The sequence below is a fragment of the Pagrus pagrus genome, assembly GCF_965226575.1.
Source record: "Pagrus pagrus genome assembly, chromosome: 10".
Taxonomy (NCBI): domain Eukaryota; kingdom Metazoa; phylum Chordata; class Actinopteri; order Spariformes; family Sparidae; genus Pagrus; species Pagrus pagrus.
In genome coordinates this window covers 3,109,655-3,126,246 of record NC_140194.1, presented here as the reverse complement: position 1 = coordinate 3,126,246, position 16,592 = coordinate 3,109,655, and the positions used below count along the sequence as shown (strand labels likewise).

Below are 16,592 nucleotides of genomic sequence, written 5' to 3'. Positions count from 1 at the left end.
GTTCGGACCTCTTACATAGTTTGTATGCTAGATTTCTTTGTGATGTAGTTCTACTGTGTTCCAGCATATACCTTCACAGCTTAACCTACATAAGTCCATTGATCCGTGTCTCACCAACACAACGCTAGCATGTTAAGCATTGCCTAATCTGTCTCATGCTACCTGGATTTTCATATTGGAGAAATAATCCTGATGAAGGAGGGGGGCGGGGGGGCAGAGTCACCTCAGGACCTGTTTAAAAGCTTCTTATCAGAGACCTGCACTCCCACCATTTAACTAAAAGGGGAGTGATAGCCTTTCAACTCACAAGCCGCAGCTTTAATTAAAGCTGCTTGTGTGGGGGGGAGATGAAGTGCAGCGTTGTGTGTGTGTGAGTTGCCCCCCTAAAAGAAAATCTTAAACTACATCAAACAATGCAGCTCAGTCCAGAGCGATCGTCTCCTCAGTTTCATGGAAGGAGAAAACAAATGTCGTTCCCTTCTTCTTCTAAACATATTAATCACGGGGCTGAAAATGATTATTGTAAGCAAAACTCCAAACATTCGCAGACCGCAGACCAAACTGTCGGTGGGAAGAGGAAAAAAAGTACAACTATGTTTATCCACTGGAAAAAAGCCACTTCCAAAATAAGTTTTTTAAAAAACCACAACACAACAGGAATGTTACTTTCTAGGTGATTATATCTTATATCATACATCATATAGAATTAAGTCTAATGTGACATTTCTCACTAAATATTAGGCAAATGTACTTTTTTATTTCTTTCTCTGCCTCTGTTCACTTATTCTCCACCAGGTTTCTGAGGAAACATACAGGACTTCTAACTCCACCACATTTATTTGACAGCTGTACTCACTTTTAGATGAAGATTTTGCAAGAATAAACATATACAGTATGATAAGAAAAACACTTCTGACATTTCTAAACTTTTTGGCTGGTGACAACATACAAAAAAAAAAAAAAAAATTGCTGAGTCTGGTTCAACCACACCAGAATTTTTGGGTTCCCTCTTTCTTATGATTTCATATAATTTGTTCGATGTGGTGGAATTATCCAAAATGTAACAGAATACAAATGTATGTTTCTTCTTCTTTCCTTTCACCATTAATCATCTCGTGACCCCTCAGATTCATCATGTGACCATTGTACTTTTTTTCTGAGTCCCAAATTTTTTTTTTCATGTGTCGAGCTGAGTGAATTGGGTTTTTTTTCGCGGGTGAAATTTTTTTTTTCATGTCGAGCCGGGTGAAAAACATTTTTTTTCACGAGTTAAATTTATTTTTTACTCCTCTCAACACATGAAAAAAGAAAATTTCACCCCTGAAAAAAATGTCATACTACGGAAGCCCTGAGGGACAAGGGAGAACATTATTTTGTGTGTGACAGAGTGAAAAAAATTTTTTTCACAGGTTTTTTTTTTTTTTTTTTAAATGTGTCGAGCTGAATGAAAAAAATAATTTGCAGGTCAAAATATTTTATTTTGATGTGTCGAGTTAAGTGAAAAATACATTTTCACAAGTGAAAATGTTTTTCACTCGAAAAGATTTCACCAATGAACAAAAATGTCTTACTACAGAAGCCCTGAGGGGCAAAGGAGAACTTTTTTTTTTCTAGTGCTCCATTTTCTAAGTTCAAACTTTTTTTTCCATTCGTTTAACAGTGAAAAAAATAAAAAAGATGAAAAGATGTTATTTTCTTGCAGAATTAATAAAGAATGTTTTCCGACCTCCATCTCAGACACATACAACTCATTTTCTGTAATTTCTTGCCAGAAATATGCACTTTCTTCACTCTTCCCAGTGGAAAAATTGGGTTTTTTGTGTCAAGCCGAGTGAAAAAAAGTTTTTTTCATGAGTGATAAAATGTTTTTTTTACAGGTGGTAAAATGTTTTTTTACAGGTGATAAAATGTTTTTTTCATGGGTGAAAAAAATTGGGTTTTTTTGTGTGGAGCTGAGTGGAAAAATGTTTTTTTTCACGGTTGAACAATGTTTTTTTTACGGTTGAAAAAATGTTTTTTTTCACGGGTGAAAAATGTTTTTTTTTTCACGGGTGAAAAATGTTTTTTTTTTTACGGTTGAAAAATGTTTTTTGTCACGGGTGAAAAATGTTTCTTTTTACGGTTGAAAAATGTTTTTTTTCACGGGTGAAAGTTGTTTTTTTTAACGGTTGAAAAATGTTTTTTTTCACGGGTGAAAAATGTTTTTTTTTTTATTGGTTGAAAAATGTTTTTTTTACGGGTGAAAAAAGTTTTTTTTTACGGTTGAAAAATGTTTTTTTTTACGGGTGAAAAATGTTTCTTCTTTGTGTGGAGCAGAGTGAAAAAAAATTTTTCACCCGTGAAAAATGTTTTTTTCTGTGTCGAGCCAAGTGAAAATTTTGTATTTTCTTGCAGAATTAATAAAGAATGTTTTCCGACCTCCATCTCAGACACATACAACTTGTTTTCTGTCATTTCTTGCCAGAAATATGCACTTTCTTCACTCTTCCCAGTGAAAAAATTTGGGTTTTTTGTGTGGAGCCGAGTGGAAAAATGTTATTTCCGTGGGTGAAAAAAAGGTTTTGTCATGTGTCGAGCTGCTTAAGGAAAACGTGAATTGCAGAATTAATAAAGAATTTCTTCCAGCCTCCATCTCAGAGACATACAACTTGTTTACTGTCATGTTTTTTTTTCATGGGTGAATTTTTTTTTTCTTCATGGGTGAAAAATGTTTTTTTTTGTGACAAGCCGAGTGAAATTTTTTTATTTTCTTGCAGAATTAATAAAGAATGTTTTCCAACCTTCATCTCAGATGCATACAACTTGTTTTCTGTCATTTCTTGCCAGAAATATGCACTTTCTTCACTCCGAGTGAAAAAATCTTTTTTTCACGAGCGATAAAATGTTTTTTTCATGGGTGAAATTATTATTTTTTTTTTCACTTGGCTCAACACAAAAAAAAATTCACCTCTGAAAAAAAATGTTTTTCACTGTTTCACACAAAAAACGTTTTTACAACTTGTTACAACAACCGGGAAAAAAAAAAATTCCCCTTGCCCCTCAGGGCTTCTGTGGTACGGTGAATTTTTTTTTCATGTGTCGAGCCGAGTGAAAAATTTTCTTTTTCACGAGTGAAAATTTATTTATTTCATGTGTTGAGAGGAGTAAAAAAAAAAATGTTAAAGCCGTGAACATTTTTTTTTCACTCGGCTCGACACATGAAAAATAAAAAATTTCACACATGAAAAAAATATTTTAGAAAAAGGAGCACCAGAAAAAAAAATTCTCCTTTGCCCCTCAGGGCTTCCGTACCGCTGGGAAATGGCTCGACACACAAAAACACATCGGTGTGCATTGCCCGACACATTGGCTTCCAAACAATCTGTGATGTCACCAATCACTCTTAAAAATCAAGATTTTCAATGAGCTCGGAAAAAAAGTAGAAACCTTCACCTGTAGGAACAAGAAGAAAAGCACAGTTCTGGCTGGAGGAGGACCTTTCCCTCTAATTTCTTTAAAATTTAAAGAATCTGTTAATTAAATCTGAATTATGCTAAGAGCTCACATCACATCACAAGTGTTTAACAGTCAGTGATGTCATGGCAATTCCCGAAATCCACATGTCAAATCACACAACTGTGCAGCTGTTTTATATCCAGTGCCTTTCCTAAAGCTCACTGATGGCAAACACCAACTGCAGACCTCTAAATCAGGTTTTAAATTTGGTTTTTGGGCCCACGCTTAATTTGATTTGTTGCCACAGTGATTGCCTTTGAAATCCCCTCTCTCACATTAAGGCTGCACTTTGATTGTACTTTTACTAACTGGGGGAAAAGGCATTTTGTGTTCAGTTTGCTTCGCAGCTTTTGATGAAATGTTATTGCTCTCTTACAAAGTTTGGCTGCAGTACGCAGAGATGGTGCTTTACTTTAGCTCCTCACATTTTAATGCACAACAGGAAATTCCCAAGGAGTGACAGTAATTCATAAAAGAGCATATGAGCTCAGCTTGTCTCTAGTAACAGCAGTTTAAAAACCTAAACACTTTAAACGAGGTCTAGTATTACACAGTGTTACTATGCAGTAACAACAATTTGAGAAAATATTCCCAAACTGATTACGACTAAGATGTTTTAATAATGACTAAAGCAGAACATCAAACAACAAGATATTAAAAGGACGAGAGGAGGAACAAGACTTTTAGCCAAAATCTTTTATTTTCCTTTTAGTTTCCATCAATATTCTTTTTTTGTCTTTACATAAAGCTCGTCACGAAGGAATACATACATTCATTAGGCAGGTCAAGAGAAGGTAAAATGAGCACTAACGGGCACCTGATTGTGTTTAATGATCAGTAGAAACAAAACAAGGCAACTCATCACAAGCGGCAAAGCCTAGAGCTCTACCTAAAACTGGCAGTAGCATGGATCAACAGAGAAGCAGACGACAGGAAGCATGAGACAGACAGACGGACAGCGATCAGGTCAAACAAGCCCGGAAAAAAGATGGGACAATAGTTAAGCGCCATTTATACTGTTAGGAGTAGATGAGCAAAAGAGACAGCGTTTATCAGTGCTAAAAAGTTACACACAAGTCGTTATTCGTTAACTTTGCTGCTGTGCTTCTTCTCACCGAACAGTCCGACTCAACAGAAACCCTGTACGATCAAAAGTGAAAGAGACGTGAAAGAAATCAGGAGAGGATCGTCTGCTGTGTGTCCAGTTCATCAGTCGTAGAAAAGAAACAAAGGCTTTTTAAAAAACAACAAAAAAAAAAAAAAAAAACAAGAAGTTATTGTGAAAAATGGATCATCTGCTTGTTAACAGTCACTTCTGCTGCAACCTGGCAGCTTTAAACTTCGACACCCTTTTCGGGGGCTCCTGGGGCGGAGGGGGGTCGGGCGCCACCTCCTCCTGTTTCCTCTCCAGTATGGTCGGCAGAGCCGGTGGAGCGATGGTGAGATGTGGGACAGCCAGAGGCATCGGGTCCTTTTCCACCACCGTGCCTGAAAAAGCCTGCAGAGGAGAAAGAGAGAAACCACGACGGATCACTTTCACTTCACTCAAACTGGTCCGACATTAAAGGTTTACGCTAAAAATAAAAAAAAAGCAGCTTATCCTGTTTTAATGACGTGTCTTCTTGTTCATATTGCCTCTTGTGACTGACGGTTAATGATTGTTGGACCACATGCAGCTTCCGCTTTAACTTAAAGAGGTTTCTGTGGGAGTTTTGTTATGTTCTCATTAAGGGGATCTGAGGCTCAAATGTGTAATTTTCATAAGCTGTTTCATAATAAAGATATATTGCAGTTTTCTTCCGCTCTGTAATTGAGATAAAAGACCAAAAAAAGAAACTAGACTGAGATCAGTTCAGGGGGGAAAAAAATAAAATAACTAAGACAGTGAGAAATAAAACTGAAACCAAAAGATGTCGTTTTTTTTTTTTTACCTCAAATCTGCTGGTGGGGTGCAGTGGGATCGCTGTGGGGCTGTCTTCCTCTGTGATGCCGTCACTGGTGTCGCTGTGCGTCGCCTCATCGTGGCTGAAGCTGCGTCCGATCATCCGGCGCTCGTCGAAGTCGGCCGCGCTGCTCTCGCTCGTGTCGCTGCAGACGCTGTTCTCTCTGCTGCGTGACTTCAGGATGGACTTCCTCGGGATGAGTTCCCCGTTCTTCACATCCACAAACAGCCTGACAAAGGAAACAGACGTCCAATCTGTCATTTAAAAATGTATTTTTTTTTGTTTTCAACTTGCGAAGTTTCCTAAAGTCTGTTTACTCTGCTTTGACAAAAGATACAGAAGTATTCGCTGCTTCTTTCCTCAGACTGTGAAGCTCCTGAACTCATCCCCAACACACAATGAATGGTTTATTTTTGTGATTTAATTCTTCATTCGTTTGTACAGTGTTTGTGTGCGGCTGTGTAGCTTCGAAGCTAGCTGGAATTTCGTTATACAATCTTGAGTTGGACGATGTCAATTAACGTAATTTATTAAATAAGTTGGGTTCACAGCGTTTGTTTTTTACCTGTAAATGTCGGCTGGTGTTGTGATTTTGTGGAGTTCGTGATGGGAGTGTCCGTTTTTCTTTTTCCTCTTCGAGTGTTCCTTCTGCTCTTTCCTTTCGCTGAACTTCAGCATGGTGTTTTTTCCAGTGTTTATTCTCACCTGCAGCAAAAGAGGGTGACGATAAAAAGTCATCAGAACAGAAATGAAAAGGTACGTTATCTTATAAAAAAAAGCAAATCTGTAAAATGTTCCCAGTCGTTTATCACTCTGACCTTCTTGGGTTCGACTGTGTGAGAGAAAAAGATAGTCGGCAAACAGTCGCCTTCCTCGTCGTCTTCATCCTCTTTCCTGTCGACGCTGGGCGGCGCTTTACTGTGAGGCACTGAGCTCCAGCTGGGCTTCAGACTCAGGCCGTTTACCCGAGGCTCAGCCTGTCCCTCCTTCTCCTCCTCGGAGGAAGAGGATGACGTGTCTTCACCGTTCATTTCTGCATTATCAGACAACCTGGAGATAAAAACATTTTCATTTTTACAGACGTCACAAACTTCCTAATTATGAAGGCTACAAAGAGAAGAGTGTGTTGATCTACCTGTCCTGCTCGTCTTGTAGCTCCTCCAGTTTCTCGAGTTCGTCCAATCGAGCCCACAGCTCCTCCTCAGTCAAGACGCTTTTCTTGCTCCCTTCATCATCCTCCTCATCCTCCTCTTTTACATCCAACACGGCATCCAGCTTGGGCTTAGAATTTGGTTTGTGAGCTATTCTTTGCCTTCCTGTCAAAGCAGACAAGATGGGAGAGAAATTCCTTAAATTTTTTTAAGCTGACAGGTTACAGAACAGGTTAAAGGCTTTCTTTGCTTTCTCATAAGCAAAGATGTGCAAGTAAAATGAGGGCAGAAAAAGGCTGACAAAGGTACCTTTGGTGAGAGCAGCGTCATTGTTTCCGGCATCTTCTCTTATGTCAACATAATCTCCTTTGCTCTAAAGAAGAAACAAAGTCAATACGTGTGTCCCCATTTATGAATTACGCAACATCTTTATCTGCGAGACGACTTGTAGTGATGCAACGTACGGCTGACATGCTTTCCAAATTCTTTGCCAGGCTAACTCTGGCTTCAAAGTTTTTCATCGTCTTCGACAGATCATCTAGTTCCTTCTTCACATCTGCGGAAAAACACAGACACATCATCAAGAAAACGTTTCATTCAGAGAGTCGGAGGCAGACTGACAAAAAACCCATCGAGCAAAAAAAAAAACAAAGCTGGCTGCTGGCTAACAAGAGCTCTGAGGGAAATATAACAGTGACAGCCAGCTGCTGAAAGAGTTAAAATCCTGAACAAGTTGGGGGGAAAAAATTGAAAAATGATGACACAAACAGTTCATAATATCTTCTGCCCTGAATACTACTCCGGATCATTAAATCTTGACAACAATTAAGCCCTTTTACTAATAGCAGCAGAGGGCCCTTGTTTCCATGGCGATCGGGAGCCCCTCCAGTCAGTGCATCAACTGGAAGTGAGGAAAGGTCAAACACAGAAGGCCTGACAACTCAGCCGCTGTCTGACACATTTCAGCTAGCTATGTTTGTATTACAGCACTTAGCTCTGTAATAGCGGGGTGGGCAGGGTCAGGAGATGGGAGGAGGGGGGAGGAGGGGGAGGCCAGACGGCTGTGGATGGGCTGTGGCAGCACATTTCTGCTTCACTAAACACTCTAATAATGTTCACATCAGAGATCGTTACTTGGGCCCATTTGACTCGATATGAGATTTTCAGACCCGGAATGAGCAGCAGGGCAAACACAGTTTGTAAGTATGGCTACGCATAACCCATGTGAGAGTAAACACGTTTTTTATTTTTCCCTCTCGCACTCGACCAAACACAAGTGCCGCATTTAGAGGGACATGATTCGACCGCAGGAGAGAGAAAAAAGGATTTCACAACAGAGGCAGTGACGACCTGTAACATATGAATCCAAGACAGTAAATCAGTGCTCCTAATGTGCCTTTTTAACCTCATGTGAAACAAAGCGACCTGCGTGTGTCGAAAAATCATGCATGCTCCAACGGTTATTAGCAGCAGCATTACAGTTCACTGAACATATCTATAAAATGGATTAATTCTATAAACATCTCGAAAAGTTTCTCCCCAAAATCTCACAGCAAATAATGGTTCAGGCTGAAAAGGAAGTTAGTCCTCAGTGTTCAGACAAGGCTTTCTAGACTTGATGCAGCGTCGCCCTCTGCTGGATGAACAAGAGCAGTGTTGAGTGATCTCATTAAAATGACACAATGCCGTCTTTTTTTTCCCCCAGAGAGGACAGAAAACAGACTCACATTTCATCCTGTGGCTGACAATTTTCTGAGCCTGTTTGGCAGAGCACTTGGCGAACCAGTTGTCACCGAGCAACGCCGTGACCTCGTTGGTGTGCACCAGCTTACCAGGCATGAAGGCCAGAGGGCCAAACGGCACCTGTTTACAGCCAAACCGTTGAGGCGAGGCAGGTGGCAGAATGTGGACATGAAAGCAGGAGAAAAGAAGAAATAAAACTTTTAGTTACAGCAGAAAAATATACATCTTTAGGACCAACTTCTGCAAAGTTAAGAATATAAACCCAGCTCGTGACTCTGGTAAATGCCATTTGCAGCAGGAATTAATTTTAAATCTGACCCACAATGCACAAGTTGATCGACTGTGTGCCTGTTTTTTTTTTCTGTGCATTGTAAACGAGGACAGCACTCACCATGATGTCGTAAGACAGTTGCTCTGGAAGAGTTTCAAGGCGGTCGTTCAGGGCTTCATAGTCACCTGACACCTTCTTCCTGCAAAAGCATTGGTTTACACTGACGTTAGGCCAACAGACACTCAGATAAATGCTGTTTTCCTGTGAAGCCACAGCTCTCCTCTGAAGCCATTGTTGTCCAAATTTGTCTGTTTAGTTTATTTTGGGATATTAAAGGTGCAGTGTGTATTATGTAGTGGCATCTAGCAGAACAGACTTGGCAGAAATGGAATATAATTTTCACAAGTGTGTTTTATTTAGCGTACGATCACCCGAAAATAAGAGTCGTCGTGTTTTCATTACCTTTGAATGAGCTGTTTATATCTAAATAGAGGTCGCCATGTTTCTACAGTAGCCCAGAAGGGACAAACCTGACACAAGTGAGGGCATTTTGCGTTTGGTGTTGCCACTGGAAATGACCAAGTTGGAAGACGAAGAAGAAGAAGAGCGAGCAGCTGCTGTTTCATGCCAAACAGTCTGTATTGTGAGAAGTTTGAAACCACAATCTGATAAAGGATGGATGATCATACTTATTTTGTACAAGAAAAACTAGAGTGTGAATCACTGTCGAAGAAACAAAAACTCCAGGACGCTAAAAGAGATCCGGACTAGCGGCGGCATCAAACAAGAGTAAACATTGGAGCTGAAGACGAGAATCTCTGATGTTAGAGAAATGTTTGCAGACTGACGGAGTGTCCTGCTTTCTGTTGGACATGTCAGAGTAACGTTAAAGATTACAACTGACTGTAACATACATTTTCTCAAGGCTCAATTTCTTTGTATGAACCCATTTTTTTTCCTTTTTAGTTATAACCCATAGTTTTATAGACTAAATAACTAAATACATCTTTATCCGATCACTTTAATTAACAGAAATAGTAGACGCGGTTATGAAGGAGTCCATATTTAGAAGATTGACCATGAGGGCCACCGTAGTTTCTGGAGCCATACTTGATATATTACACACTGTACCTTTAAAACAGAACAATGGGAAGCTTCTGTTCTCGTCCCTTTCAGGGAAGAATGGAGACCATGTTGTATGTTTTTAAATGTAACAGTCTAGGAAGTTGCACTAATGTCTTTTGCAACATAATCAAAGATGAGACATAATCTCTTATTTCTGACTTTATCTCAGACTTTCCTCACTGGTTTTCTGATGTGATCTGCTGGAATAATCAATTGTTTCTTGTTAAAATCTCTGACCCTCAAAACAACTTATCATATTTTCCAGGTTATTTTTAGTTAAAGGGGGAAATATTCAACAAAAATACGTTTTGCTGACTTTTACCATCGTGTTACAATGCTACAGGAGTCGGAAGAAAGTTTTGCATTCGATACATCATTTGAATAAACTTGTTGATTTGTATAAGCTTTAAATAAACTGACAGCAGAGAGAGTATCTCTAATCTTTTATCATGCAAAATAAACTTTTACAACCTCTTTTGTTCTTCTTTAGAACCATGTGAGCTCTACCTGTAATTACACACTGTAGGCTTGTATAAAGTGAGACAGGAGGTGTTACTGTTGGACTTTTGGACCCACATGAACATTAATCTGGATTTACAACACTCAAATTCACAAACAAGCGAGAACAATGTCACGGAGTTTAGCACAGAAGTCACCACTCGGTTTACTCGAGCACCACACGGGCGTTTCTGGTTATTCTGCCTCATTAGTCCTCTGTTTAGACTAAAGGTGGATGGAGCTGTGTTGGGAATCATGCGAGGTCACCGGACACGTACCAAGACGTATAAAAGTGTCGTCAAGCGGTCTGTACAAGCATGTACGACTCTGAGAGGAGCTCTAATCACACAAATAAGTTCAATCAGTCTGCCTTTCAAGAATACTAAAGGTAACCCGCTGCTTGCAATCAACAGCAAAGGAAAAATGAAGTTACAGTTACTGTGCACTCACAAGTGTTTCCACTTTATCCACCTGATTAGTCCTCTTGTCAGGACTGACACAAGTCCGTCTACGATGTGCTCGATCGACATCTCACTCACCCTCCTGTGTATCGTTGCATTTGCTCGACTGGAATCACCTTTATCATGCAAATAGCCCCTTTTTTCCAATGAAGACATTTTGACACATCAGTAGAGATGGGCAGATGGGACCAACGCTCTGAAGCTTGTTTCTGTCTTTGTCGCGCACTGTGTCAGTACATTTTGAAAGTTTTTACTGCTAAAGCTGTGCAGTTGGCACATTAGGAGGATAAGAAGAGACGAGCATAATTTAGAAAGGCATCGACATAATTACATTATACGTACATTTCCTTTGCCGCACCAAGTAATAATGTAATAAAAGTAAAAGGCTAATTTAATGTTTCATTCTCCAATTACATCACATTGTGACTCGTTAAATATATCACATAAATATCAACAATGAGGTTTGGAGTCACGAGCCTGCAGCGGCGCTTAAGGTGCACTAATGCTTCGTGTCAGCAGACGTATTTCATATCCTCACAGAGAGCACACCGTTATTTTATTTAACATACTGCACAATAACATCTACAGCCGCGGTCAAAAGTTTACATACCATTTATCTTTTATGCACCTCAGTTTTATTTGTGTTTTGTCATGTTGCTTCTTATCGGTTATCATTTTTATGTACCCATTCTGTTTATCCGCTCTGTGATAATGTTCGCTATCACATTTTTGCACCTATTGTGTTTTTTCTTTTTTATTTGTGCTCTCGACATCATTGAAAATTATTTTTCGATATTTAAACGAAGGTTGAATGAATGAATACACTTGTAAAGAACACGTATAACATGGCAGTCTTCACTTCCAATGATTTCTACAGCTCATTTTCTGTGATGAATGAGTGAAACACGTGACTTTGTCGCAAAAAACGCTTGGTTCAAATATTATTTTTTTTATGCGTCTTCTGAAAACGTGACCAAATCTGCTGGCTCAAAAACATTCACACAGTAATTATAATACTTGGTTAAATGTCCCTCGGCCATTTTCACCTCAATTAGGTGCTTTTGATAGCCATCCACAAGTTTCTGGTCGACCTCTGGCCGAATCGTTAATCTCTCCTCTTGACAGAATCGGTGAAGTTCAACTGAATTTGTTGAATAATGACAACTGTAGAAATCATTGGAACTGAAAAGTGCCATGATATACATTTTCTTTATAAGTGTATGTAAACTTTTGACAACGACTGTATATCTAATGCAGCACACCTGAACAAAACTCTATTATCTAACCCAAAGTATTAAAGTCCCACTATTAAAACTAAAAAATGTGCTTCCTTATGTTCCCACAGTTTAATTTTTGAGCTCCACTGTGTAGAACGACAGATGGGCAGAGTTTGACACTAGAGGCTGTTTTCACATTCATTGCTGAAAGTGTAAATGTCCCCTGTGCTCGTTGAAAATCTTGTTTCAAGTATAATTTGTGACATCACAAATAGTTTGGAAGCCAATCGTCAGCAAACACAAGTGTGATGTGGAAACACACCGAGAATGGAGGGAGAAGAAGTAGGTCCCGTTTTAAGGATTTTAACGTGGTAATCACTTTTTGCTGCAAAAACCAACTCGGACACACAACAGAGTCTTTTTTATGCCTTAATGCAACAAAATGTAACTTCCTGGAGACAGATGGTTGATTATTGAGTCTCATCCCCAGATTTCCATATACTGAAGTTTTGGGTTGGCAGCTCGGGTCGAACACCAGTCAAAAGCATCAGCATTCGACAACTTGGGTACGGGACTTAATAATCAACTGTCTTTCTCCCAGAGGTTTCATTATACTGTTTGTGTGGAGGGACTCTTTCACATCAGTGAGGTGTGCTGGTTTCAAAGGGCTGTCAGAAGTTTCACAAGCAATCCAGACGTCACCGTGTTTGCTCGACGCTTCAAATCTTTTTTTGGCACAAACGAAGCTTCTTAAGGCTTCATCAGCCCATCGCTACTGATATTGTTCAGGCTGGCAGACTGTCACGACCTACTGGGACTCTTGAATACAGCAGAGCCATTGTTAATGTTACTTGCAACAACTTTTCCAACTGTGACAAAGTCAAAAACTCTGCTTTGAAAAAAGGCCTGATGGTACATTTACTTTGACGCCACCCAACCTGAGAAGAGGTGGAGAATGAGGTACAACTTTTTTTGTCTACAAAGGTGAAACATCGTCTTACGAACCTCCAGATCGGCCGAAGACAATCAGACAGAATAACTGACAACTAATGTGTGGGTGTGAAGGGCCTTCAAGGTTGTCTGTGTGCTGAAATTGCTCCTTGCAACGGCTTTTTTTTAAAAATCAGGAATAAACCGGCTAATTACGGCACACTTGAAACAAACGCCTCTGATTGGTCATAGAGTGTCTAATTTGTTGATTTTGACCAGAGCTGGCACTCTAAAACGCAAAGCCTCAACACTGAATAAAATCCTGCTTGATTAATTGCGGGAAGCCAAACTTGTGTCGACTGTCATTATAACATAAATAATACAGTCCTTACACGGCGCTACACCAACTGTGTCTCAACTAAATACAAACTTCACTGATGAATTAAGAGGTGATGATGATGACCAATTCATCTCTATTCCAAATTAGTTGTATTCAAAGATGTGTATCACACAGAGACAAGCAAGCGCAGAGCCATAAAAGTCTTGGCTGCGACTTGTCAAGACTTGGCCTGTAACATTTAACTATAAGTACATTATACAATGTTTCTGAATGACTTCTTACAATGTGTAATATGTTTTCTGTGTCTCCATGGAAAAAAAATCTATCACGTCAGAACATGTATTGACCTGCTGGTGTTTGCTGCTCTGTGTGACAACAAGATGATTGATTGTGCAAAGCAATAAAGTGAACAATGTTGTCACTATGCAACTGTTGAAATAATGCATGAGACTCTCTTGATACTCACCAGTGCTGTATCCGACTTTCACAGTCTATCACCACCTGTTTCAGGACAAATTATTTAAATATGAATCACAGTGAAAATCTGTGCAACTCACACAGCCTTGTGCATAACATTTAAAGAGGTCATATGATGCTAATTTTCAGGTTCATACTTTTATTTGGGGGTCCTAGAAGAATAGGTTTACATACTTTAATTTTCAAAAAACACATTATTTTTTCTCATATGGTTCATTGCTGCAGCATCCCTTTACACACTATGTCTTGAACGCTCCGTTTTAGCTACAGAGTGAGACATCTCACCTCTGTTCAATCTTTGATGTGAGTTGCAAAGTAGTGTGACACCGCTACAGCCATAGACATAGACGCCGCACTCACTCGCTAGATCGTACGATGACGTCGCCCCCATTTTGGATTTTGGCAGGTTAATGTGTTTAGTATTCATTACAACGGAAATCCCTCCAGTTTAACTGGTTGAAAGGTCGTAATTTATTGTGCATTTTTATAATAGTAGCCTCCTGCGAGTTTACTTTTTTACCATGAAATGTCATATACAATAAAATAAGTGTCTATAATTTTCTGTCATGCAGTTTCACTTCACCGCTAAAAGAAAACAAAGCAGACTCACTGCCAGTTGCAGTTTCTTATTTTGATTTACAGCCTTTGTTCACATTTTGTCTCAATGATGTCATTATTAGAATTTACATGAATACAAATCACTGAATATAAAACTGATCAGTTTAATGTAAACGTTCATGCTTTTTATTCAGAAAACCAACAGTTTTCACGTCTACTAGTATTTGTTTACCACATCCAATATGGCGGACGCACCAATGTAGCGCGGCAACGGGACAGCACAGTCAATGCGGCGTCTACGTATATATGTCTATGTCTACGGATGGTAACCACGGCTGCGGTACGGCCGTACATTCTGCGGTACGGCCCGATTCTGATACCAAAACCCAGGCAGAACGAACTGAACCACCTTCGCAAGGAATGTTTCAGAGTGAGAAGTTATTATTTTGTAACTATCTTTAAGTTCAAATATAACGTTTCTCTACATCATAGTAACAACTGAATGTCTGCTGACTGACCATAAAAATATATTTTTTAGCCATGGTTAGCAGCTGTAGCGCTGTCATTTTAGATCACACTACTCAGCTCGGCATGACCCGTCCTACTCTGCCTCTGATTGGCTACGTTAAGTCACGCGCATGTGCAACTCTCACCAAAGATTGAACAGAGGCGAGATGTCTCACTCTGTAGCTAAAACGGAGCGTTCAAGACACAGTGTGTAAAGGGGATGCTGCAAGCAATGAACCATATGAGAAAAACAATGTTTTTTTTGAAAATAAAAGTATGTAAACCTATTCTACTAGGACTCCAAAATAAAAGCATGAACCTGAAAATTGAGCTCTTTAAAGAATCATCACACGCAGGGAGGCAGAAAAAAGAAAAACGGATCAAAGTGGCAGCAGAGGAAGACAAAACACAGCTGTCAAAACTTCACCCAAATGGTCAGGAGGACATTTTGCACTAACAGCTCTTCACTGTGATATATGGTGACACACACAGTCTATGCACATGAAGCCTCACACTGTTGTTGTCGTTGTTGGGCAGTAAGATGATCTGCTAGAAGACAAAGCATCAACTTTACACAGACTACACGGAAACAAACGACACACTCCTCAGATTGTGTTGCTGTAAACTTGTATCGTGTGGTACTTCCTGGATGATTATTTAGCATGATGGCTGATCCACATGCTGGTAGGTAAGTGTCGAGAATCCATAACAGCTAGAAGTTAGAAAGAAAACCCAGCAGAGTGAGAAAGAAGACAAACGAAACTAAAAACACCTCCAGGCCACATAACAAGAAGTTGAACATGTGAGTGGCTGCAGGAGGGTGTGTGTGTGTGTGTGTGTGTGTGTCGGGGGGGAAGCTTCTGGAAAATGGACAACACAACACACACACACATCGTGCTAATGTGACACACAGGTTAGTACAGTAAGTGCACACAGGTGTGTCGTGGGGTCAGACACCTTCAGTAGCTTCAGTGCACTGTGGCTAACGACGGACGGAAGTTACAAACCAACACATCTCGTGCCAACTCGTTCAAAAAGAAATTACCTTCTCGTGTTCCTCTCGGAGCCTGACAACTCCGTCCACATGCTCCACATTCATTTGACCTCTTTCGGCCATTGTCAACCACAACGTGCACGACAAGGAAAGGGGGGGATACGTGTCGTGTTGTGACCCCTAAATGAGAAAAAAGCTCAGGGGTTGTTGTGAGTCCTAAAGAAGTGTTTATGAATGCAGCAGCAGCTATTCCTGAGACCCGTTCCGGTCGTATTCATCAATGAGGCGGCGGTAGTTATCCTCACTGGCGGAAGTGATACCATCTCACACGCTCATTTCAACATTTCTGCACGATTTATCCAGAAATATCCGCGTTGTTTTGTTCCAGTATTCCCAAGATTAGCAGATATTCCTGGTCACTCTCGCTGCGACATGCGCCTCGGTCCCACGTCAAGACAACAGGGGTAACACCGGAACTTCCGGCCGACATATTCAAAATAAAAGCCTTTTTTTTTTTTTTTTTTTTTTTTTAAAGTAAGGAAAGTATTTTTTATTTTTTTTGTATAGCACAATTTAGACAAGGCAACTCAAAGTGCTTTACAGGGGCATAAAAATGACATTAAAAGACATTATTAAAAACAAGTAGGTAGACATCAAGAAACAAACCATTAAAACGATTTAAGAAATAGGAAAGTAAGCTAAAATGGAAGACACGAGACTAAAAGTATAAATGAAAGTCACACGACCTCAGAGGTGTGGACGGTTCATAACATAACAGCAAGATCAGAAATGTATTTTGGCCCTAAACCATTCAGTAATGAAATGCTAACGAGATTTATTTGTCAATTCTGCCATATGCACAGGACATACAGAGATTTTGAC

General features: G+C 39.8%; 1 protein-coding gene across 1 annotated transcript; it reads right to left on the bottom strand.

Moving 5' to 3' along the window:
- Nucleotides 1–4,176: 4,176 nt before the first annotated feature.
- Nucleotides 4,177–16,159, bottom strand: uri1 (URI1 prefoldin like chaperone). Its single transcript, XM_084364116.1, has 11 exons — nucleotides 15,762–16,159; nucleotides 13,641–13,675; nucleotides 8,724–8,802; nucleotides 8,317–8,452; nucleotides 7,054–7,145; nucleotides 6,899–6,962; nucleotides 6,574–6,754; nucleotides 6,257–6,488; nucleotides 6,004–6,143; nucleotides 5,427–5,667; nucleotides 4,177–4,993 (listed from the first exon to the last, which is right to left on the bottom strand). Exons 1-11 carry the CDS (start codon nucleotides 15,831–15,833, stop codon nucleotides 4,805–4,807), a joined length of 1,461 nt encoding a protein of 486 aa, XP_084220242.1. The 5' UTR covers nucleotides 15,834–16,159; the 3' UTR covers nucleotides 4,177–4,804.
- Between the last annotated feature and the right edge of the window lie 433 nt (nucleotides 16,160–16,592).